We start from the raw sequence: 24130 nt of genomic DNA on the forward strand, positions 1-24130 counted from the left end.
TATTTTATGCATATACCATGTTTTGCTTATTCACTCATCTCTTGATGGACATTTGGGTTGTTTCTACCTTTTGGCTGTAATGAATAATGCTGCAGTGAGCACTGGTATATAAGTATCTGTTTGAGTTTCTGTTTTTGATTTTTGGGGTATATGCTTGGGAGTAGAATTGCTGGGTCATAAAATAATTCAATGTTTAGCTTTTGAAGGAACTGCCAAACTAGTTTCTATAGAAGCAGCATCATTTTACATTCCCATGAGCAATATACAAGGGCTCCAGTTTCTCTACATCTTTGTCAATGCTTGTTTTTTTGTTTTTGTTTTTTTTCTGTTTTTGGATTATAGCCATCCTAGTATGTGTAAAGTGTTATCTTGTTGTGGCTTTGATTTTCAATTCCCTAATGACTTGTGATGCTGAGCATCTTTTCATGTGTTTATTGGCCATTTGTATATCTTCTTTGGAGAAGTGTCAGTTCATGTCATTTGCCCTTTTAAAAATTGGGTTGTTTGTCTTTTTGTGGTTGAGTTGTAGGGGTCGTTTATATATTCTGGATATTAAATCCTTATCAGACATATGATTTGCAAAATTTCCCCTCATTTTGTAGGTTGTCCTTTCACTTTCCTTTGTTGCACAAAAGTTTTTAATTTTGATGAATCCAATTTATCTGTTTTTCTTTTGCTGTTTTTGGTGTCACATCTAAGAATCCAAGATCATAACAAATCTAAGATCATGGAGATTTACTCCTATGTTTTCTTCTACTTTCTTTTACTTTTAAACGTTAAGTTCTCTTCTAGATTTAAAAAAAAAAATAAAGTTGTTTATTTGTTTTTGGCTGCATTGGGTCTGTTGCTCGGTGCAGGCTTTCTCTAGTTGCTGTGAGCGGGGGCTACTCTTTGTTGTGGTGCATGGGCTTCTCATTGCAGTGGCTTCTCTTTTTGCAGAGCACGGGCTCTAGGTGCACGCGCTTCAGTAGTTGTGGCGTGTGGGCTCAGTAGCTGTGGCTCGCAGGCTCTAGAGCGCAGGCTCAGTAGCTGTGGTGCACGGGCTTAGTTGTTCCGCGGCATGTGGGATCTTCCCGGACCAGGGATCGAACCCGTGTCCCCTGCATTGGCAGGCGGATTCTTCACCACTGCACCACCAGGAAGTCCTCTCTTCTAGAGTTTAGAAGTTATTCACTTCATCCAGCCAAGTTAGAAACATGAGAAGCTCAGCTAAGTAAATCCTGGTGTCTGTCCTGGAGGGGCTCACAGAATAGAACGGGAAACAAAATCTCAGTAGTGACAATATCATGGTGGTCTATGCTGGTTGTTCCCAAATGCCAGTGTGAGGATCTTTGCTGCCTCACCAGTGTTTGTAGAAAAGAAAAGAGGAATTGTTTTCATAAAACTACATGTATTCAGTCTAAGGAACTGTCCCTTATTATGCAAGTGGTTCCTTTCTATGATGCTAGAAAGTTCTTCTGACAGAAGGCTGAGAGAAGATGGTGAGAGTTTCTTTAAATTGCTCTACTTGGCAAATTAAGAATGATCAGTTCTGTGTCAGACTTCCAAATTTAGGGGAGGAAAACAGAAAACTAAACTATGAAATTCAAGAGGTTAGAAGCCACCACAGATATTAGGGTTGGTTTATATGGGCCTACAAGGTGTGTTGGGTTTCTAGGGACGCCTTCACAGGGAAGCCAGATTCACTTTCTTCCTCAAATATCTGACCTATTTCTGCTTCAGTCGTCATCTCTGGGCAAAATTTTTAGGAATAGAGAGTTGGGGCAGGAAGAAGAACAAATCAAAGCTAGGTCTGTTTCTTAGCCTGGATTCCTCTGGGCAGCCTCCGACTGATTCCTTTTATAGTTTTTGCCAAATGATTTTTCTTTTTCATTACCTAAGGTATATTTTTAAAAAGACAGACAGAAAGAAATTCCACCCAGAAAGGAATACTTTTTTTCTCATGGGAAAGAATGCTCAGTTGTTTTTAGGGACTGAATGAAGTTCTGCCAATGAGTTCACTCTTGTAAAATGTTGAAATTCTCCCAAACATACTAATTAAGATGGCTTTTGTCTTTTCTGTTGGTTTTAGCTTTGAAGATACCGTAAAAATGGCATGTTGCAAAATCGAGGAGCCAGGTTTGGAGGAAATGATGTGATTCCTACTTGGCGTTCAGCCTTGCACTTGATAGACCTAGCCTAGAGAGTGGTCAGCAAACTTTTTTGGTGGCCGAGGTGCCTGGGCTGTACTGTACAGTCGTGCGGTTTAATGGTTCCTTCTGGAATTGCGCAGTGCACAACCTGTGTAGCTGTAGGCCTTGGCCTGATGTACCCCAGCCAAAACAGAAATGAGCACAGACACTCAGGAAATGTATGCTTGTTTATAAGTTATTTATGTGTATGTGTGTCAATCCACTTAGATTATATATTGATAAAACATGATTTCTTTTTTTGATTAAAAAATAAAAATGAATAGCAGTTTTAACAAATTTCATCTGTGCCCCAGTGGACGGTTTTGAACATCCTTCAGGCAGGGTGACATGTTTGTAGGGCAAGGTTGCTTCTTGGCAGTAAGGTACTTACGGGTCTTACCTGTTCCTGCCAGGCCCTCCATCTCACCTTCTGGTTTCTGTTTCAGAGTACACAGTCATTAATGAAGGCTGCCCCGGAGCTGAGTGGAACATCATGTGTCGGGAGTGTTGCGAATACGATCAGGTTAAATGTGCCTGCCCTGGAAAGAAAGAAGTGGTGGGTTATACCATCCCTTGCTGCAGGAACGAGGAGAATGAATGTGACTCCTGCCTGATTCACCCAGGTGAGTGTGCAACGGGAGACCTCAGGTTGCCTTCATGTTTTCTGAGGTCAGTAATAGGAGCACGCCGAACATTTGAATTCTGACAGGTAGACTGTCACAGGAGGCTGTGATGCCATGATGATTAAAAGTGGCATAATTCAACCCACCCTAACTACAGGCAAAGGAATTGGAGGAGTTAGTACCCTTTTCCCTGTTAAACTTATAAAGCTGTAGATTTATCTACTTAGTCATTCATTTAACAAATAGACTGAGCAGCTCCTTTATACCATGACAGGTATGGGGAATACAGTGATTTTTTAAAAAGACCCATTCCTGGCATTTCCAGAGCTTACAGCTTAGTGGGGGAGATGGAGGAGTAAACAGGTGGCTGTAATGCAGCATGGTAGGTGCTGTGATAGAGAGGCATGGGTACCATGGGAGCCTGGATGGGGATGTGGGTGGATGACTTATTAGAGGAGGCGATATGTGTGCTGAAGATGGAAGCAGCAAACTGAAAAGCATGAAGGGGAGCCAGTCGAGAGGTCAGGCCATAGAGAATAGCATGTGATAAGGCCCTGTGGCAAGAGAAAGCATGGAGTTTAGGGAATTGCAAGTAGCTCAGTCTGCCTGGAGGGGTGTGTGTGTGTGTGTGTGTGTGTGATGAGAAACATGGAAAGAGATAGACAGACCAAAGATTGAGAGAACAATCTGAAGGAGAGAACAGGGGGGTTCCAAGCCACAGGGCATTGGAGGCTGTACTATGATGTTTAGGCTATATCCTGAAGATATTTGGTAACATTGGAGATCTTTTCATTAAAAAGGTAAAAGCTGATTTTCTCTTCAAATGCAGTATGGAGAAAGGGTTGGGAGAAGGCCACGATTGGAGGCGGGGGAGGAATAATGGAGACCTTGATGAACAGAAGCCCTATGGATGGAGAGAGGGTGGAGGGATTTGAGAGAGATTAGAGAGTGGAGTTGATGACAATTGGGGATTGGTAGGATGGGGGCAGGAAGGGAAGAGCAGGAGTCGAGTAATATGAGAGCATCCTAGGGTGAGACGGGACCTTCCCAGGTCATGGTGCCTATTCATTTGCCTTTACATCAGGCTGGATCTGCCTTCCCCCAAACCCCCAATTCCCTGGCCCCCACCATAGGGGGGCAGTGATTGTCCTTCTTCACTGAAGTGCGTCTCTGCCTGGAGCAGTGTGGACACTGAGCTTCAATCTTAAGGTATTTCCAGCGTGATTAGCGACTCACTGAATGTTTTCTTGGTGCTTTCATACCTGTTGCCTTGTAAATCTGACTTTTTCCAGGGGAAATCTAACCTTTTCTCTTCCAGGCCTGATCAAAAGGAGGAGGTAGAGAATTTCAAATACACTTTCCTCAGACTGAAGACTAGAAGGATGTCATGTGCTTCGGGAACTCCTCTCATTTCTCCCTCTCCCCTTAGTTTACAGACACAGAGAATGATGCTCATTATCACCAGGAACTTTCTTTTGAGGAAAGCTGTAGAAGAGGAGAGAAAACAGGGCTTAAGTATACAGGTCTTACAACTAAACCATCTTCCTTCTTAGAAGAGAGTAATGCTGAGCTTTAAAATAGAAGTGACCTCAGTATAACCTTTGCACATTTGATCCAGAAAAGAAACCCACTGTTCCAATTCCCTGATGGTGAGAATGGTTTGTAGGGAAATAGTTGAGGAGTGCTTCCAAATTTTCTAGGGAAATTTTGAGAGCTAAGCCAGGGTCTCCTGACTAGGGGTCCTTGGCAGGGATGCTGAAGTCTTTGAACAATTTTCAATATTTTCAAAAGCCTAGCGATTACTGTTGTTATGAGGGTGGGGCTTTGGTTTAATGAGCGGGCATGAGGTCATGAATAAATAACCTTCATAGGGAGAGCTGTGTGCTTCCTACTGCATCGTATAGAAGTGCATCAACGTCTGCCACGCCTGCATCCAACACCTTATTACATCATACAGGAGGCACCCAATATTACCACGTCGAATGGTGCTAGGAAGGGTCTTTCAAACTGAGTAGTGAAGAACTGTCCCATATCAACCATCTAGTTGCCCTGAAAGGAGAGGCTAGAGAAAGGCTTTTTTTTAAAAAAAAGATTTTCAAAAATAGTGAATTGGTGTCCTAGCAGTCCGTACTGGGGATCAAAGAGGTTTCTCTGTGTGTGTGTGTCATTATGAACGCAGGCATTTTTATTTATTTATGTGATTTGTCCATTTCAGTCATTATTAATTTTAATGCGCACATCCCATCTTATAACACTGGGTGCCCCTTTATGTCTTTCTGTGTTCTTCTGACATGACCACACTGTTTTTGAAGACTTCTTGATTTCTCGCATGACAAGATATTTTAGCCTCTTCTTGTATATTTTCTGCCCCAGATCTGGAATCAGCCACATCTCAAAAGAACTTTGGTCTGAGACCATGATCTGGTCCCCTGAGGTGTTCCTTGCTATTGGACTGTCATAGTTACAAGATTTTGTTTGTATGTTTTTTTAAGTGGATGGAGCTGGGAAACATGTATTTTTAATTTTTTAAAATTTTTATAAATTTTTATTTATTTATTTATTTATTTTTTGCGATACGCGGGCCTCTCACTGCTGTGGCCTCTCCCGTTGCGGAGCACAGGCTCCAGACGCGCAGGCTCAGCAGCCACGACTCACGGGCCCAGCCGCTCCGCGGCATGTGGGATCTTCCCGGACCGGGGCACGAACCCGTGTCCCCTGCATCGGCAGGCGGATTCTCAACCACTGCGCCACCAGGGAAGCCCAACGTGTATTTTTCAAAATGAATTTTTGCTGCTGCTCCAGTTCAAATGTAATATTCCAAGGTTGTTAATTAACTTCTTTGATTTTATATTTGTATGTCTTTTCTCTCATGGTGAAAATCCTGTTTCCTGATAATATTAACCTAATCACTTACTTGCTTTATCTTATAATTGTACAAAACAACAACAGCACTATTGCTATTAGTAGTAAGACCACTGATGATAGTGATTTTTATTCACCTTAGAACATATCTCACTAAGTATATAGAGTCAAAATACTATGGTTTAAAGCCAGTTGATGTAGTTCTTTTGTCTGTGGTGTTATACCATCTACTTGATGTGTCGTTAGGTTTATTGTTTCTATCTGTTTTCTGTATTTGACAATACAAGCAAATATGTGTGTGCATTTCTGTATCTTTCCCCTTCTTGCACAAAAGACAGCATGCCATAAACACGGCTAACTGCCTTGCTTTTTTCTCTTAACAATATATGCTGGAGATCACTCACTGACAGTAATAAAGCTGGGGTTTTTTTTCCCATTTCTTTTTACAGTTGCATATAACTGCATCCTGTGGATTACCATAGTTCATGAGTATTTGGGTTGTTTCTAGATTTTTGCTATTAAAAATACTACTATAGTGAATAGCCTCAGGCATACATCAGCTAGTATTTTTGCAGCATATCTTTGGGGTAGATTCCTGGAAGAAGAATTGCTGCGTCAAAGGGAGGTGCATATGTCATTTTGCCAGCCTTTGCCAAATTCTCCTCCACGCATTGGCATTCACAGCAGCCGTACACGAGAGTACCCTTTTCCCAAAGTCTTGAGACAGAGTGTGTTGTTTTGGAATTTTGTCAGTCTCAAAGGTGCGAAATGGGATCTCAGCGTGGTTTAAGAATTTCTATCACTTCTATCATTATGCTGGACAACGATTCTTTCTCTTGTGATGGCAGTAATTGCACGGGGATCGATGTCCAGAGGCATGGTGGTGGGGATGGCAGTGCTGAGGTCCAGCAGTGGCCAGCGGCACTGGGGCCCTCAATGGAGCGAGGTGGCTGTGTATTTTAGTGCGTTTCTAGGCTGCGTAGCTTGCACCTCGGTCCTCTAACCCTTCTGGCAGTACCGTGAGCTACTTAGCGTCTTTTCAACTCAGCCTTGTACATCTTAATCAGCAGGCTGGTTTTTGTGGCTTTGCAACTAACAGCCCGGATGTTACTGTGCTGAGAGCTGGCAGGGTCGTAGAGGGCGGACTCTGAGTCCATTGGCCTCCTTGGTGGCACAGCGGGTAGGAGATCGGACGGGAATGTGGCACATGGGCGAAGATGGCCTTTAAAAGACCTTCTTTTAAAGCAGTCTTTTAAAGGACCACTGGGACCCAGTTATGGGCCATATGAAATTTGATGAATCATATTAGCAATTCTTTTCTGGTTGGAAGAGACACTGGGAGAGGGAAGCAAAGTCAGGATGGTGTGCAGAGACAGAGCTACAAGTCTCTCTCCTACAGAAATCACATATATGTACACTGCATGTATATACTACAGGCCAATGAAAACCTAATTTTAGCCAAAAGCAAAAAAGTATGCTATTAGCTCAAGGAAATGCTGGTTATCTTGAACAGCTCAGAAGCCTGGATTATTCATCCATTCAACCATCCATCTATCCACTTATTTATTTGCTCAAATCTCAAATAATAATATTTCTGGAACACTTACTATGTGCCAGATACTGTATTAAGTAGGGGGGGGGGGCGGATATAATGTTGAACACGGTGCAGTCCCTGACTTAAGTCTGTACAGGAAAACAGGCAGTAGGCAGTTAAAATTGAGCATGCTATATGCTATGGTGGGGATAAGCCAAGAGGACGTATGGGAATGCAGAATAATAATAACAGTTCGTGTTTTGAGGGTACTTGCTATGTGCCAGGCCCTTTACATGTGTGAATTTAATTTATAAAACAACTTTATGAGGTACGCACAGTTTTGCGGTACGCGGGCCTCTCACTGCTGTGGCCTCTCCCGTTGCGGAGCACAGGCTCCGGACGCGCAGGCTCAGCGGCCATGGCTCACGGGCCCGGCCGCTCCGCGGCATGTGGGATCTCCCCGGGCCGGGGCACGAACCCGCGCCCCCTGCATCGGCAGGCGGACTCTCAACCACTGCGCCACCAGGGAAGCCCTAGGCACAGTGTTTAATCCTGGGTTTACAGATGAGGCCATTGAGGTACAGAGAGCTTAAGCAATTTGCTCAAGGTCACACAGCTGGGCAATGGGGGCGCCAGAACTTAGAGCTCCGTTTTAATAAGTGGGATTGGATTACCTCTACCTTTCCGCACTGTCCCCCACCCCTCAGGAGACCATGTTTTAAAAATAACCCTTGACTAGGGTCTGCTCAACCCTCTCTGGTGTGGCCTGCTGGTCGGGGGGAGCCTGACACCTTCCAGGGTGAGCCCATTATTAGGCATTAAGATTGTTTCCAACGGCACGCTCTGGTTACAGAAGTATATGCCATAGAAGAATATTTAATGGAATGGGAAGATGGTTACTATCTATTAGTAAATTAAAAGGTAAGTTATTAAAAACAATGTACAGTATATAGTATAAGCCTAATTTTTAAAAAATGTGTTCATATATATAGAGAGAATTACTGATCATTTTCTCTGGGTGATGGAATTTTTGGTGTTTTTAATTGAATTCTTTTTGCTTGTCTGAATTTTCTAAATATTCCATAATAAACATGTAATATTTTTATAAAGAGAAAAAATACCCTGTATTGATGGATTCTACCTTTTACTATAGGTTATTTCGTTTTGCATTAAAACATCAGCCTCAGGGCTTCCCTGGTGGCGCAATGGTTGAGAGTCCGCCTGCCGATGCAGGGGACGCGGGTTCGTGCCCAGGTCCGGGAGGATCCCACATGCCGCGGAGCGGCTGGGCCCGTGAGCCGTGGCCGCTGGGCCTGCGCGTCCGGAGCCCGTGTTCCGCAACGGTAGAGGCCACAACAGTGAGAGGCCCGCGTACTGAAAAAAAATCAGCCACAAATGAAACAAGCCAGACACAAAAGGCCATATATTGTATGATTTCATTCATGTGAAATGACTGCTAGATTACTGGTTGCCAGGGAATAGGGCCGGGGGTGGGGATTGGTGAATGGGGAGTGACTGCTAATGAGTATGGAGTCTTTTGTGGGGAAGGTGATGAAATGTTCTAAAGTTAGATAATAGTGATGGTTACGCAACTCTGGGGTATGCTAGAACCCACTGAATTGTACACTTTAAAAGAGGGAATTTTATGGTAGTGAATTATCTCCATGTAGACTTTTTAAAAACTAATGCATTAGAACCAAAATGTGGAATCAGTCTGGGAGCTTATTACTAAATGTTTTTGATATCTCGTAGTACTTTTCAGGTTACTGATGTTACATGAGATATGGCACCCTTGTAAAACGTGAAAAATTTACAAGCAGCAAGAGGGTTTTCCTTCAGTACAAAAAACAGTGTAATTTAGATTTGGTTTTCATATAGTAATAGGCATTTGCTGTCAATTAGTCTTAAATTTGGAGGTATTTTCGTCAATGTTATTTGCTTTATAAAACATAGTGATTACAAAATAATTTTAAATAGCATTGTGTTTTATTGAAACTTAAAGTTCATACTTATGACCAGAAATGGAATTAAAAAAAAAAAAAAAAGCCATCAGCCACTAACTAGGAAGATGGTTCAGACCACCATCCTAAACTCCTCAGTCTGAATTCTGGTGCCTCTAGCATCTTCCTAGGAATGAGCATTTTCCCCTAAGGGCTTTGGTACCTTTCTAGGTCCAGATGCCCTTAGTTGAGACGAGGTCCTGGGAAGGTCCATAGTTTCTCTCTCGTGCAGCCGATTAGAACCTGCATGTGCTTAATCTAACACCCTTCTGCTTGGAAAATTTTCAGGTTGTACCATCTTTGAAAACTGCAAGACGTGCCGAAACGGCTCATGGGGGGGAACTCTGGACGACTTCTACGTGAAGGGCATCTACTGTGCAGAGTGCCATTCGGGCTGGTATGGAGGAGATTGCATGCGTGAGTAGACCCCGACGTAGCTCCATCTCTCGCGTGTGCTCCTTTAAAGTCTCAGCTTTGCCATGGACTAAGGTTTATCTTGTTGGACTCTGAGTTCTGGAAAGTTTGTGGCCAGAGGGCTTTCTAGGTAAGACTGTAAAAAACAAAAATGTGTTTCCATCTGTTGGGTGTGGATTGTGGACTTCTGTTTGGAATTGGCCACAGGAGGTTTCTGTCTGTTCTTAAATCTTCCCCTCTCTCCTAAATGAAGCCAATATATTCTGCACAGAGCATGCCTCATGTCCACTGAGAAGAAATTGCGTATTGTCATTGGTCAGCAAGCAGTGAACAAGGCTTCAAAAATGCTAAGTCTGTAGTGCATTTAACATATGCATTTCTATTGGAAACCTTCTTGAATCCTGAGTTAAATTCCTGGAACGCACAGCAAATTGTCAGCATGCCCCTTGTCCCAGGAAAGGGATTCTTTCTGGGTTCTGCTTGATCTCCAAGAGTTACTAAATCTTTATTAGTGTCCCCCTCTGAGTCAATAATCCTTTGAAAATGGACTGGAAATCTAACCTGTCTCAGTTGAAGATTCCCCTCTGCAGCACCTGAGAGTCAGGATCTGGAGCAATGTACAAACTGTCATTATTTCGTTAAGCCTATTTTACATGTTTCCTTTCTGAATCAGGAGCAGTCAGGATGGTTTTAGAGTCTAAGTAATTTTACTCTTATGAACGATATTTCCAGTCTGCAGAAATAGAGGATGGAGTGCTATTGGTGTTCTTTGCTTGATCAAACCTGTCGCAAAATTCGAGTCTAGGGCAAAGGGTGAGGAAGATACCCAAGTCTATGTGATTTCAGACCCCTTATTCTCAACCACAGTACTCACCTACCTCCCAGTGGTGAGTTCTTCCTAATGGCTCTGTTTTCTCTGCAAAGCAGGATATGAAATCTCTAATGATAGCAGAGTAGAAGGGAAGCTGAGGCTTGAGAGTACCAAAGTTTTGGGACAGCCACATGATGAATGAGGAAATGCACCAGCTAGCGATAATTTAAAGCATGTCCAAGCAAGGCTGAGGACCCAGTTGAAGCTGGAACTCCTGTGTAGGTGATGCAACTAGGACAGGTGGATGATGCTGTCTAGCAGCATGGTAGCAGAGATGAATAAAAGCAGTCATTTGCTTGATCCAAGAGTTGGCTGAGACATGATTGTCCAGGGATCCAGGTTGGGGAGGACATGAAACCAAAAAGAACCTGGTAAAGAGAATAGGGACTGGAGCTCTCGATGAGATGGAAAAGCAGGCTTAGTGATAATAAAGCAATGGAACATGTAGATGGAAGAGGTATTGTGGTCAGAGAACAGAATTTCTAAGTTGAAGCTTTCAGGGGTGGTGGTGATAATGTGTTCATATAGATTAGTCAGTTTTTGCTGTGTAACAAACAACCTCAAAAGGACAGATGTGTATTTTTCTCTATCCTGGGTCTGTGAGTTGGCTGGGGTTTAACTGGTTTCAGCTGGGTTGGCCTGGGTTGAACTCTAGGGTTCAGGGCTCAGACCAAAGGGGCAACTTGGGGTGTGGTCTTCTCAGAGTGGGTCACAGAAGCACAAGAGGCCAAGCGAAACACACAGCCACATTTAAGGCCTCTGCTCACATCACGTTCACTCATATTCCAAGGAAGCCACATGGCTAATCCCCAGATCAGTCAAGTAGGAGAGTATATTCCATCCCAAGGGGAAGGGTACAAATATTTCCTAAACAATACTCTAAACACTCTGTGTGAGTAAGTGGGTTTGTTTAACGGACAAGGCAGCGAAGGGGAAGAATATTTGCATGCAGGAGGTCAAAGACAGAAGGGCTGCATTTGTCCAAAGAAATCCTGTAGGTGTGTCTTTCCAAATGGTACCTATTGGTTGAGTCCTGGGTTTAGCCTCAGTGTAAGAGCTGACTGTGTATGGAGTCTGATTGGTTGGATTAGAGATGGTGCCCATGTGTAAGATCAAAGCCTTCTCAAGGACAGCAGAACTGGCTCAGGGCAACTGGTCATCACCACTAGGCAGGCAAAGCAGAGCACACATGCCCCCATTCATTAAAAAAAAAAAAAATTAATGAATAAATCTACTCATAACCATTCCAAAAATATTTCTTGAGTGGATGCTTCCAGGTGCAATGATGAGCAAGACAGATGTAGTCACTGCCATCTTAGAGCTTGAAAATTAGAGAGGAGAGACCAAAAAACAAAACAAAACAAAAACCAAAACAAAATAAGAGTGTAGTCAATGCTATGAAACAAACAAAGTAAGGGTCATACCCCTGTCTCATTCTTTGTTGGTTCAGTTATGCTTGTTCAATTCCGTGATGTTTGTTCTGAAAACCTCATTCCATACAGTGTCTGTTACCTGATCACTGTCCTTATTACACCCAGTTATGGATATTATCTGATCACAGCCACATACACAAAGGAAGCATTTCTTATGGATCACTGGGCTGGTCACCAGGGAATACAATGAACCCTCCTGTACTGAGTTTACAGTACAGACATCAATATGATGTTATTAGGTTCTTATCACCTACAGCTCATACTGGCACTAAATGTGAAGGGAATTCATAAGAGGAGGTAATTCATTTCAGTATTTGTTGAATGCCTGCTCAGTGCTGGTCACCATGCTGCCTGCCTCTGTTAAGGGGCAGCTGAGCACTTGGGTGGTCTGTGCACAGATGGGGCGCAGTGCGGGAGCCAGGTGGCAGTGCAAGCATTTACCCAGTAGATGGCGCCCGAGCGATCCTTTCAGGCCCTTTAATCCTGGAGGAGGAAGGCTTCCTGCTGAGCACCATTGTAGAGCCCTGGCATTTTTTCCTGAGTGCCATATAGAACCTTAGAAAGAAAGAGGAGTGCAAATGCCAGAAAGTATCAGCCTCTTTTACATTTGAGTTATAGAGCATTCAGTACTGAGCAGTCGTGGTAGCACCTTTATTTGCTCACCGTCCTGGACAATGCTTGTCACAGTTGGCATTAACCTAACTACTTAAGAGTCTTAAAAATCCATGAGGTGATTGATTGATTCATAACCATTGACAAGTTCCATTAACCAAGAGAATTGGAGAAGGGCTGGAGGTCACTGAGCCCAGGAGACAACTTTCTTCACATCTTGCTGGCCAGGAAATGTTGGTTTAGTAATCTCAGAATATTCAGGCTAAGAAGCGGATTCCTTCTTTCTCCAACTTTCTGTTTTGAAAAGTTTTAAATACACAGAAAGTTGAAAGAATACTTCATTCATCCTTTACCTGGATTTACCCATTATTATCATTTTCCCACATTTGGCCTGCTCTCTCTTCTTCTGCACTATGGATTCATGAATTTTCTTTTTTTTCCCCCATGTTTCATAGCGCTACCATCATTTTTTAATGCTCAAATTGTCCCAGAATTGGCCACCGAAGACCTTTAAGCCCACTTCATCACATCATTCTCTGAGCACTTCCTTGCTTCTCGGCCACCGTACCCCCCCACCCTCTCCCAAAATGTTTCAAGTTCACCTTGATTGTTTACATACAGGTCCTGGCACCAGCCATTTCTCCACGAATGCTGGTTCCTTTTGTGGGGAATGGTATTTAGGAACTGCGATCTGGTGCTGGCCATGAGAGACACTGATCTCTAAAGTCAAAATCAAGGCTTCCTTTCAAAGCTTCTTAAAACAGGAAAGTTGAGTTCTTAAGTGGAACCACTCTGCTGACTTCCAGAGTGAAGTTTATTTAACTTGGTCTTCAGACCAAGTTCCTAAGCCACCAAATGAGATAAGCGTGAGAGGGCCCGAGAGCCACCCAGATGCCACGCTTCTAGGTAGCACTGAAGTGACGCCAACCCTTCGGGCCCCAAAGGATCTAGGGGAGGTAAGAAGGTTTGGAAAGCAACCTAGATGAGAGAGGATTTATGGGGAGAGATTGTAGGCCCTTAACACTTTTTTCTTTTCTTAGTTATATTATAGGTAGAAGCAGAGGAGCGGAGGAATTGGCCATCAGCTGTGACCAAAAATGTTTGTGGGGCTGGAACATCAGGCTGGTCCTTGAGCCATAACCAGGAATGATCAAGAGCAAGTGAGAAAGAGAGAGAGAGGGAGACAGGAAGGGAAGAGAGAAGGAGGGAGAGGGAGAGAGGGAGGGAGGAAAGGAGGGAAGAAAAGAAGGAAGGAGGGAGAGCGGGAGGCGGGGGGAGGGAGAAGAAAGGCTCACAAATCTGTGTGTGACAGATTTACTGATTTAAGGAGCTGTCTTCCTGGGAGAGCATAGAGTCACCTGGGTGGAGTTACTGAAAACTGACTCATCTTCCTCTGGGCTTTTGTGTCCTGACACTTTCTGGAAAGGAACAATGCCCAATTAGGAACAAATTGGGGATAGTATTATGTGGTAGTTAACAGCTGGGCTTGGAACCATTAGGACCTGATTTTAATCTCTCCCCTGACTTCTTCCTCCGTGACTTTGGGCAAAGTTACCCAATCTTTGTAAATCTGTTTCCTCCTTTACAAAATGGGGAAAATAATAGTGCCCCCTCAGAGGAATTTTGTGAGGGTTAACTGAAGTGCTGTCTATAAAATTCCTTAATATGGAGTCTGGTATATAGTAAGTGCTCAATAAATGGTAGTTGCTATTGGTATTATTACTAAACCAGAGCCTTGAAGGGAGCTCTTTTTCTTTTTCTTTGTTGGGAAGGAAATCCATGTAGGGCCAGAGAGGAAAAATAATAAAATGGAACTTCCCAAGGGACAAGAGAATAGACACTGGCCGTGAGGAGGTTATCTTCTCAGGACCTTTGGTATGGGGGGAGGGGCTTCAAAAATGGTTTGATTGGGCAGGGAGATGTTTGATTTAATCTGGCATAGTCATTCATTCAGTTAACAATGAATTAAGCACCTACTCGATGCATACAAAGGTGTGAGCAAGGCAGACAAGGTCCCTGCTCTCACAGAACTGTGTCATGGAGGAGACAAACATTTCAACCACCATTATAAAGTATCAGATTGGTTGGGATTATAGGCCAAATCACAGGATGAGCCATGAAGTCACTCCTGGACATCTAATGAAGACTTGAGCCCCTGACAAAAGCCATCACTTAACACTTATTTTGAACCAGGTATTGTTCTAAGTACCTTCATGTACAAACTCATTAATCCTCATCACAGCCTTTTATAGGTGAAGGCATTGAGGCACAGAGGGGCTGAGTAACTTACCTGCTTGCTGTCATGCAGCTGGTAAGTGGCAAAGCCAAGATGCCAATTCAGAGGCTGGGCCCCAGGGCCCAGTCTCTCATCCTCTATACTAAACCACCTCTTGATGTGAGAGGCCCGTGAGGTCCTCACTCCGAGTGCCTGTCTGAGGGCCTAGCAGGTCAGGGTAGGATGAACCAAATCACATGGAAAGTGTGAGCTTCCTTCCAGCTCCTGGTCCTTCCCATGTCCTCATCCAGGCTTTGGGTCTGCCATCACTGTCGAAGCTCCTGGGCCTACAGGCTTTAGGGCTTCAGCCGATGATGTAAAGAGGCTCCTAGGAGACCTGGAGCGGTGGGTCAGAACCTGGGCTGTCACCTGTGATTCTTGTACCAAATTTGTGTCTCAGATCCAGACAAGACTCGAGTAGCGACAGTATTAGTTGCCATTTACTGAGGATTTCTGTGTATCAGGCACTTTGCGAAATGCTTTACATACAATATCTATCTCATTTAATCCTCAGACAAATAAGAACTTATCAACAATAACAACATCGTAGTAGGTACTCCTAATTATGCTTATTTCCACATGAGGGAAAGTTGGCTTGGAAAATCTAGAGAACTTGTCTCGGGTCACACAGCTGGGAAAATCTGAACTGAGATTAGGACCTGGTCGGGCTTCCAGGCTGCCCCTTAACCATTGTGGGTCCTGTCTCCTGAGTGCTATTTGAAGGAGGAAGGAAAGTGCAAATGGCATTTTAGGTCAGAATGCTTTCTTTAGTCCTTCCCCTGCCCCCATCCAAGAGGAAAGATTAAAGAAAAAAAAAAAAAAAGCACTGCTTCTCAGAAGTATGTTGTGTCTCTCTCCTGCCCCTCCCTCCTTGCTCCCCCAGCTGGAGATAACAAGACTTGTCTGAATGCTGAGGGTGTTCATTTTTGCTGAGAACCTTCCAGCTCTCTTTCTCGTTTAGAAATTCATGAAGGTTTCCCTTCAGCTCTGTAGAGGCAGAGTCTATCCAGCTCTCTCTCTTGTCTGGGTTTGTAGCCATGAGGAAAGATGGGGGAGGGGGCGGCCTGGGAGATGAGTCCAGGATTCGAGATCCCAGGGGACAGTCTGGCTTGGCTGGCAAAATTCCCTGCACACACACACACACACACACGCACACATACACACACCCTCTTCCCCTGCAGCAAGACATGGTCAGGGAATCTGAGCACTTCATCTGGGCCATTGCCTCTCTGGTCTTTCAGACTCAGGACCACCTGCTTGGCTGGCCAGCCGGACTTCCTTGGCGGGGACGCTCACCTGTGTTCAGTGTTCTGCCCTAGGCAGAGGGTGCAGTGAGTCTGCCCTGCGCCCGGGCCCTGGGACTGGGACGTGGGAGTCGCTTGGTGTGAGGAGGGAGCAGAGCTCCTCCTTTTCCCGGGGCCCAATATCCTCCCCCCAGAGCACATCTCTGAGAAGCGGCCTCTTTGTCTCTGGCTGTTTGGAACTTGTTCCCGCTCGTGGGACCGACTCTGCCCTCTCCTCTGGAGTGAGAAGGAAGACATCATGAGGGAGCGAGGCGTCACACGTGGCTGGGAATCCTGGCTGCTTCTGAAGGACGGCCTCTGGGCCCCAGGAACAAGTGGTCTCGCATCTCAGGTGGCCGGGGGCCAGCCCCCCCCCGGGGTGGGTGGGGCTCCCGGCCCTCCGGAGGCGGCCGCATGAGACCCTGGGGCTGGCCAAAGACCTCGTGGTCCTGCCTAGAAGACCTGCCTGGGGAGGGGCGCCAGCTCCCCGTGCACCTGCGGGGTGGGAGGGCGGTGACACTGCTGTCTGATTCCAGGGAAGAGACCAGAAGCAGGCTGGCGGCATCTGCTGCTGATTCTGACTTGGGGTCCCTGCAGGAGGTTTGCTGCGGAGCTGGGATTTAACACCTTGTGGCTGGGAGGCTGCCAGCCCCAGAGGGGCGGAGACTGTGCAGGAAGGTTTCTTTTTTTGTCTCTCACACCCAATGTATCACTTCCGTAGCCGGGCAGCAGATGGGCGGATGGGGGCGATGAAGCGTGTGAGGTATGCAGGAAGAAGGCACGTGCACTTCCCAAAGTTGGGGGCTGGGGCAGAGATTCAATGTATTTGGGGGATGGGTGGGGGTGGGGGAAATCCTGCTGCTGCAAAACGGAGTGGGAGAAGGCTGGGTCAGGAAACCCTACGACAGTTGACTGCACTAGCAGAGACCCAGCCTTGCTACTAGACAGATCCAAGTTCAAACCCCTGCTCTGCCACCAACTAGCAACAGCAAACATTTGCTGAGTTTTCTGCTAGCTGCTTTCTATGTGAGTAATCCGATTCAAGTCTCACAAAACGTATGAAGTAGGTGCTAGTTTTACTCCCATTTGACTCAGGTCTACTGAGGTTCTGCGAGATGAAGAAACTTGCCCAAGGCCACGCGGCCCGTGACGCTAAGGCTGAGACTCAAACCAATGACAGCGGGACCCCGAAGTCTCGTCGTAACCACTGCTCTGCAGTTAGAACAGTCGTCTGCCGTCTTCCGACTTCCTGGCCATCCAGCTGTGGGGAAGTCACCTAACTTCTCCCATCCTTAGTGATCCTGTCTGGGGACTGGGGACATGAATATCGTTCTCCCAGGTTTCTTGTGAGGATTAAACGAGAGAATTTGTGCAAGTCTTTTAGCCAGTCCCTGGCCTGTCACAATGTCATCATTCATTCATTCAACAGCTCTTTATTGAGCACCTGTTATATGCCAGTTTCCATTCTAGGTGTACAAGCTAGAGAAGTCCCAGCTCTACCAAAGGGAGTAAGCAAATAAGCTAGATAATTTCAGCTAGTGCTGTGTGTTATGAAGAAAACAAAATCGAGTAAAAGGCAGTGACTGCACAAATGTGAAGGTCCATTTTAGCTGAGTGGTCCAGGAAGTCCTCTTTGAAGAAGCAGCAGGTGGGCTTAATTCCCAAAGGAAGGAGATGTGGAAGAAGATGAACCTTGTAGGTTAAGGGAGCAGTGGGTGCAAGGCTTGGAGCTGGGACAGGAAGGAGGCCATGTGGCTGGAGCTGCATGAGGACCAGATGGGTGGTGGTAGAAACCGGGCAGAAGGCAGGGCTGGGCGGTCCGTGAGGCAGGGCCGTGGATGCTGTGAGAAGGTGGGGCACAGTGGCCAGCCTTTGGAGGGTCGAGTCGAGAGAGTAATGTGATCTAATTTATTTATTTAAAGGGTGGCTTTGGCTGCTATGTGGAGAATGGAAAGTTGGGAGACAAGGATGGATGCGAGGAGGCTGGAATTGCAGAGAGAGAGAATGGAGGCCTGGCCTAGACAAGAGCCCCACATGGCAAGTGGTGGAAGATGTTTCCCATGTGGTGCCGGGCAGCAGCAATAAACATCCTAATGATGAGATGACTCATGCTGCCTAGCAGTCAGTTTTGCAAGAGTCACAGGCTTCAGACCTCACAGCTTGTCAAAAGCAGAGTTTGGGCTGTATTCCTAACACTGTAGAAATATTACTAACATCATCCTGCCGTGAGGCACCATCCACTGAAGTTCATATTTTTCTTTTGAGCAATGAGAATTTATTTGGGGAGGTTATTGAAGATAACCGCATGTCCAGAATTTATGAGGTCAAACTGGGTTCTGTGTAGAACAGGGTTAAATACACTTTTTCTGTAAAGGGGCAGATGGTAAATATTTTCATTTCTGTGGATTCTACTGTCTCTCTTTGCAACTACTCAACTCTGCCATTATAGCTGGAAACTGACCTTAGACAATGCATTAAAAATGCGTGTGGCTCTGTTCCAATAAAACTTTATTTAAAAAACAGGCGGGAAGCCGGATTTGGCCCATGGATCAGAGTTTGCCAACTCTGGTAGAAAATATAGTTTATTTACATGACCCAGATAACTTTTTTTTTCTATAACACCAATTCAAGACATTTCCCCCAAACTCTTTTGTAAAACTAAGGTGCATCTTACACATCTCTGCTTAACACTAGAAGATATGATATAATTTAATGAAGACTCTGTTCTGTGGTTTTCAAATCTTGAGGATTCCTTGGAGGTAACTCAGGAGACCAAGGTGATAGTGAGAGTGGAGGGCTTGGGGCGCCAGCTTCTGCTTCAACCAGGAGCCCCTCTTGGATCCATTTTTTAAAATTAAATTGGTGGTCTTCATAAGACTTTGTCTGAAAAAAAAAAGGGGGGCTTGGGAGGTAGAAAAAAATTGAAAGCCACTAATCCAGTCCAAATGTTTGGAGTTCATGTCCCCCTGCATGTGTCGTGTATTAGAGAGGTGTTTATCACATAGTTGCTCATAGAGCAAATTAATACATACATTTTCTAAATGGATGGAGGGGGGTCAGGAAGGAGTTGCTTTGGGGTTATATTTGTGGGGTAGAGAACGTGCAGGGAACACAGACCAAAGGGTCTTATGCAGATTTAGACTCTGGACAAAGGCCACAGTGTCCCGTGTAGAGCTGCAGGGAGGGCCTGCTTTCTGAGCCTGGTAAGGTGGCAGCAGCAGGCTGGCATGTGGCAGTCTTGGAGAGGCAGGTGAGAGAGTGGCCTGGACTTTACATTCAGACACAGGTTTAAATCTCTGCTTTGTCACTTAGTAGCTAGACAAGTTATTTATTTAATCTCTGGTTATCCATTTTTCCATCTGGAAAACTGGAATGATACTACTTCTCTTCTCAAGCTGTTGGGTGGATTAAATGAATTAACAATTCACTGCCAATTGCCTAGCACATTGCCAGGTGCTTGAGAAATAGAAATATCCTTCTCCATTCTGTTCTCAAGGGTGTGGGATGAGCTCAGAGGCTTTGAGACCTTTTACCATCTCTTTCCTGTTGACTCCAATTTCCATTTCCCCAATCTTCTCTTCTTAGGATGTGGCCAGGTTCTACGAGTCCCAAAGGGTCAGATTTTGTTGGAGAGCTACCCCCTGAATGCTCACTGCGAATGGACCATTCACGCCAGACCTGGGTTTATCATCCAGCTAAGGTAAGGGGCTGGGGTCAGAATTAGGGAGTCTGAGGTTATAAGGAAACACAGTAACAGGACCAAAGGTCCTGGATCCTAGTGACCAAGGGCTAATCATCAGAACTTCATTTTTAAAAGCAGAAAATATGTATTAGAATCTTTTCCTTTACCTGTCCGTGATTTTGTGGGATAAGGCCTGGATAAAGCTACAGTCAATTAGATGTTTGTCATTCACTGCCCGAGGGCAGTGAGGCTCAGGTGACGGTGACCCAAGGATAATACCAACACAGCAGGACACTGAAAGCAATCTATCCCTCAACCCCCAGATCTTGACCAAGTCTTCCTATTCACTCAGTACTGGACTAGACTCTATGGGAGGGAAGGGAAGAAATAAGGACAGGTCTAACCTTTAAGGAATTTGCACTTGAGACTGGGGTTTATGCTCATCACAGCTCCTTTCATTGCTGTTCTCAGAAGACAACCACCACCCCTGCAGCCAATAAACTGATTGTTTCACATGCGTGGAAGATAAGCTGATTCTTCTTATGGAGATTTGGGGTCCTCACAAATGTGACTAATTTATGCCATAGTCCAAAGTATAGACCCAGGTTTATTGTAAGTATAGATAAATAACACGAGTGCATCCTGTTTTGTGAGAACTCCTCACTGCTGCATCCAGGTGCCTGAAACAGGACCCGGTACACACCACACGTGCTTGGTGGATTCTTGTTGCATAAGTAAAGTTGAAAGAAGTGCTCCCTGCCGCCAGTGTATCTTCTCTCCCCTGGCAAGCACCTCTGCTCTTCCTCTCTAGGGAAGCAGAGTGGCCCACTCACCCCTGGGACATCTAGGGACATTGTCCACCTAGCTCTTCCCTTTTCTAACCAGTGGGGAGGTTGGCGGTGATGGAAATCTCTAATCTTCTGGGGCACAGGCTTTCAGTAGGTATTTTCTGGGTGGATCAATGCACCTGGAGGTTACCACATGCCCACTGGCTCCTCGATGGTGTTCTGTCCTTCAGAAGGGGCAACACGATACCCGCTTTGGAAGGATCCATCAAATCAGGTCTCCTTCTCAATCCTCCTCATCAAAGCTGCCTTTCAGTAGCTGGTCTTCTTGCACCCTCAGGTCCTGGGGTTAGGAGTAAGGTTCGATAAGTGGACTTTCCTGGAGGAAAGTTAATTCAAGGAGCAAGTGAGAGGCCACACGGTTCTGCTGAATGGGCTCCAGGCTGGGTCTGGCAGGATGATAAGGGCAGGTGGTAAATGCCACATGTTAATTTTTCAGCAGCTCAGGGACCAGGACCAGTGGTCCCCTCAGGGGCCTCTAAAGAGCTTCTCGGAGCTACAGGATACAAAATAAATCCCCTCCCCCCAACCCCGCCAAACAAAAATCCAAAATGGTGGAAGGATTGAGAAGCACATCACCTGCCTGGGAAAGGGCCTTAGGAAGGATTGGAAATATGTCGATTTCTTTTCTGGTCCAGTCAAACCTGGACCTGCTGGCCAGGGATAATCATAAGGACGTAAATACTCTGAAGCCTAGTGTTCGGCCCAAAAGCTGGCAGCCATCCCTGATGCCCCCCTTTTCCATCACCTACCACAGCCAGGTCATCACAAAATCTACTTCCTTACTTGTAAAATAATCTCAAGTCCATCCACTGTCTCTATTGCCAACATTCTGCTTTAAACCACCACCATGTCTCACCTGGATTCTCTCGTGGCCTCCTGACTGGCTTCCCTCCTTCCACTCTTGCTAGCTCTGCCATTTCCACCCTTCAGAGTGACTGGAGTGATCCTTTAAAATCCTCAGTAAGGGCCTCCCTGGTGGTGCAGTGGTTGAGAGTCCGCCTACCGATGCAGGGGACGCGGGTTCGTGCCCCGGTCCGGGAGGATCCCACATGCCGCGGAGCGGCTGGGCCCGTGAGCCATGGCTGCTGAGCCTGCGTGTCCGGAGCCTGTGCTCTGCAACGGGAGAGGCCACAACAGTGAGAGGCCCGCGTACCGCAAAAAAAAAAAAAAAAAAAAAATCTCAGTAAAATTATTGTCGTGTTGTTGAAACCTTCCAGTGGCTTCCTAACAGGCTTGGAATAAAATCTGAACTCCCCACCATACAGGATGTCTCCTGCTCCCCTCTCTGACCTCAGTTCATACCACTCTCCCCTGTACACACCACCTTGCAGCATCCCTGACTTCTTTCAGTTCCTCAGATATGCTCATGACTACCTTAAGGCCTTTGCGCTTACAGATTCCCCTGCCTGGACCGCTCTTCCCCATGACGTTCACATGGCTTGGCTCCATTTCGTCGTTTAAGTGTCTGCCCAGATGGCACGTCTGCAGAGAAGTCTTCCTTGACCATGTGTGTAAAAAGCAGACCCTCCCAGTCACTCTCTGTGCTCTTACCTGGTCTGTTTTCTTCTTAGGACTTAACATTCTCTGGAATTCCTTTGTTTTCTGGTTTCCTTGCTTATTGTCTGTCCCCCAGATCAGAACTCCATGAGGGCAGGCACTGTTCCTATTTGGGACACTGCTGTACTTTCAGCACCTAGAACAGCGTCTGACACAGTTCAGACCTTCCGCAAATGTGTTGAATAAGTGAACAAATGAATGAATGTAAATACAAGCTGCAATGTCTCATGTTTCAGTTTCAGAAAAAGCTGTGATCTCTTTTGGGTGGTGGCCTTGTCCCCCCTCCTACCCTTTTTAGACTAAGATACCAAAACCCAGAGAAGGAAGTGATTGCTCAAGGCTCACAGTGAGTTGGTGGTGGCATCTGGATGAGAAGTCAGATCCTTAGGTGCTACAGCATGTTTCACAAAGTATGATTAGTAGGACTTACACTCCCTAGCAAAAGATTTTGTGATAAAAATTTTTGAAAAATAAACACTAAGCATACTCAGTGATTGGGTTTCTTTTTCAGTAAGACCTTTAAGAACATTTAGAATATCCTGATTGTTCTCTAACTCTGGCACTTGAAATTTTTACCCGAGGTGCTAGAAATAGCACAGGTCCCAACTTTTCAGGCTGTAGTTCTGAGCTCTTCTGTCTATTCCTAACTTCTCCAAAATGTGAGGGACAAGATACAGATGCACATTTTGTGATCTTGATACTTAGGCATTCCCTTGGGAATCTTCTAAAAAATGTCTTTTCCTCACTTGCCCTGGGATGTGACTGCCTCTTTTCTTATCTCTTGGAAATGGGAGCTTAAGGTTTCTGCTGCACCCCAGTATTTCCAAACCCAAGACCCCTTTAAGGTAATCACAGATATCTCAGATCTCTTTCAATTCTGAAATTTTGATATGGTGCTACTTCTTCTACTCTTTGGGGCAAGAATTGTTACCAAGAGAATAATTATCTTCTGATCCTTCCGTCAGACGGAAGAGCGTGGAGAGAGTTTTTTCCTTTACTTGGTCTTGCAAGACAACATACTCTTTTCCACTCTCCAATTGTAAAATTACAATAGAGCATCCATTGTCATCTATTCAGCAATATTTATTTATTGTCTCTATGTGCCATGCACTGCGTTAGTCACTAAGCAAACAGTGGTGGAATAAGACAGATGTCACACTCTACCCTCGAGGAATTTGCAGTCAAGGGGAGGCGACAGGCATGCACACACATTCACAAAGTCAAGGAGAGAAATATGAGAAATTAAAATGTATCTACACATTACGAAGAAAACAGTGGATCTCCTTTAGAAAGAGTTGTCAGGGAAGCCTCTTTGAGGAGAGACTATTTAAGCTGAGACCCGAGGACAGGAAAGAACCAGCCACACAGCCTGAGAGGAGAAGTGCTCCTGGAAGAGGAGCCAGTGTGTGCAGAGATTCTCTGAAGGGACTGTGACGCCCCCCTCACCTGGGCATGCGCGTACACACACCCGCACACAGAATACCTACCTACACACATTAAAAGAAACGTACCTGACCTCAAGCCCTCCAGGACCATTGTCCTATCACATCAGGCCAATGGCACCACTCTTCAAGAGACCTGTTTATCATCTGGCCTTGAACTTGCCCAGGGGTGTAGGGACGATCCGGGGCCCACCTGTTTCCTGCCGTCACCCTCTCCACCCACAGGATTGTCATGTTGAGCCTGGAGTTTGACTACATGTGCCAGTATGACTATGTTGAGGTCCGTGACGGGGACAGCAGCGACAGTCAGATCATCAAGCGTTTCTGTGGCAACGAGCGGCCAGCTCCCATCCGAAGCACGGCTTCCTCGCTCCACGTCCTCTTCCACTCAGATGGCTCCAAGAACTTTGACGGCTTCCATGCCATCTTTGAGGAGATCACAGGTAAAGGCCAGGGAGACAAATGGTGCATCTTATGGCTGTGCTCCAGACAAACATTCCTTTCCGTGTACCCCCCCCCTTCT

The 24130-nt window shown here is 45.5% G+C and overlaps 1 protein-coding gene across 2 annotated transcripts in view; it reads left to right on the forward strand.

Moving 5' to 3' along the window:
• Positions 1–24130, forward strand: part of PAMR1 (peptidase domain containing associated with muscle regeneration 1) — a 170393-nt gene that overhangs the window by 118266 nt on the left and 27997 nt on the right. For both annotated transcript variants that reach the window (XM_067038013.1, XM_059069944.2), the window contains exons 2-5: positions 2618–2794; positions 9479–9607; positions 19664–19778; positions 23833–24050. In XM_067038013.1, coding sequence (XP_066894114.1) covers positions 2665–2794; positions 9479–9607; positions 19664–19778; positions 23833–24050 — 592 coding nt within the window. In that variant the 5' untranslated portion in view covers positions 2618–2664. The remainder of the gene's footprint in view (positions 1–2617; positions 2795–9478; positions 9608–19663; positions 19779–23832; positions 24051–24130) is intronic.

Source organism: Kogia breviceps, chromosome 7, assembly GCF_026419965.1.
Source record: "Kogia breviceps isolate mKogBre1 chromosome 7, mKogBre1 haplotype 1, whole genome shotgun sequence".
In the NCBI taxonomy this organism is placed as follows: Eukaryota; Metazoa; Chordata; class Mammalia; order Artiodactyla; family Physeteridae; genus Kogia; species Kogia breviceps.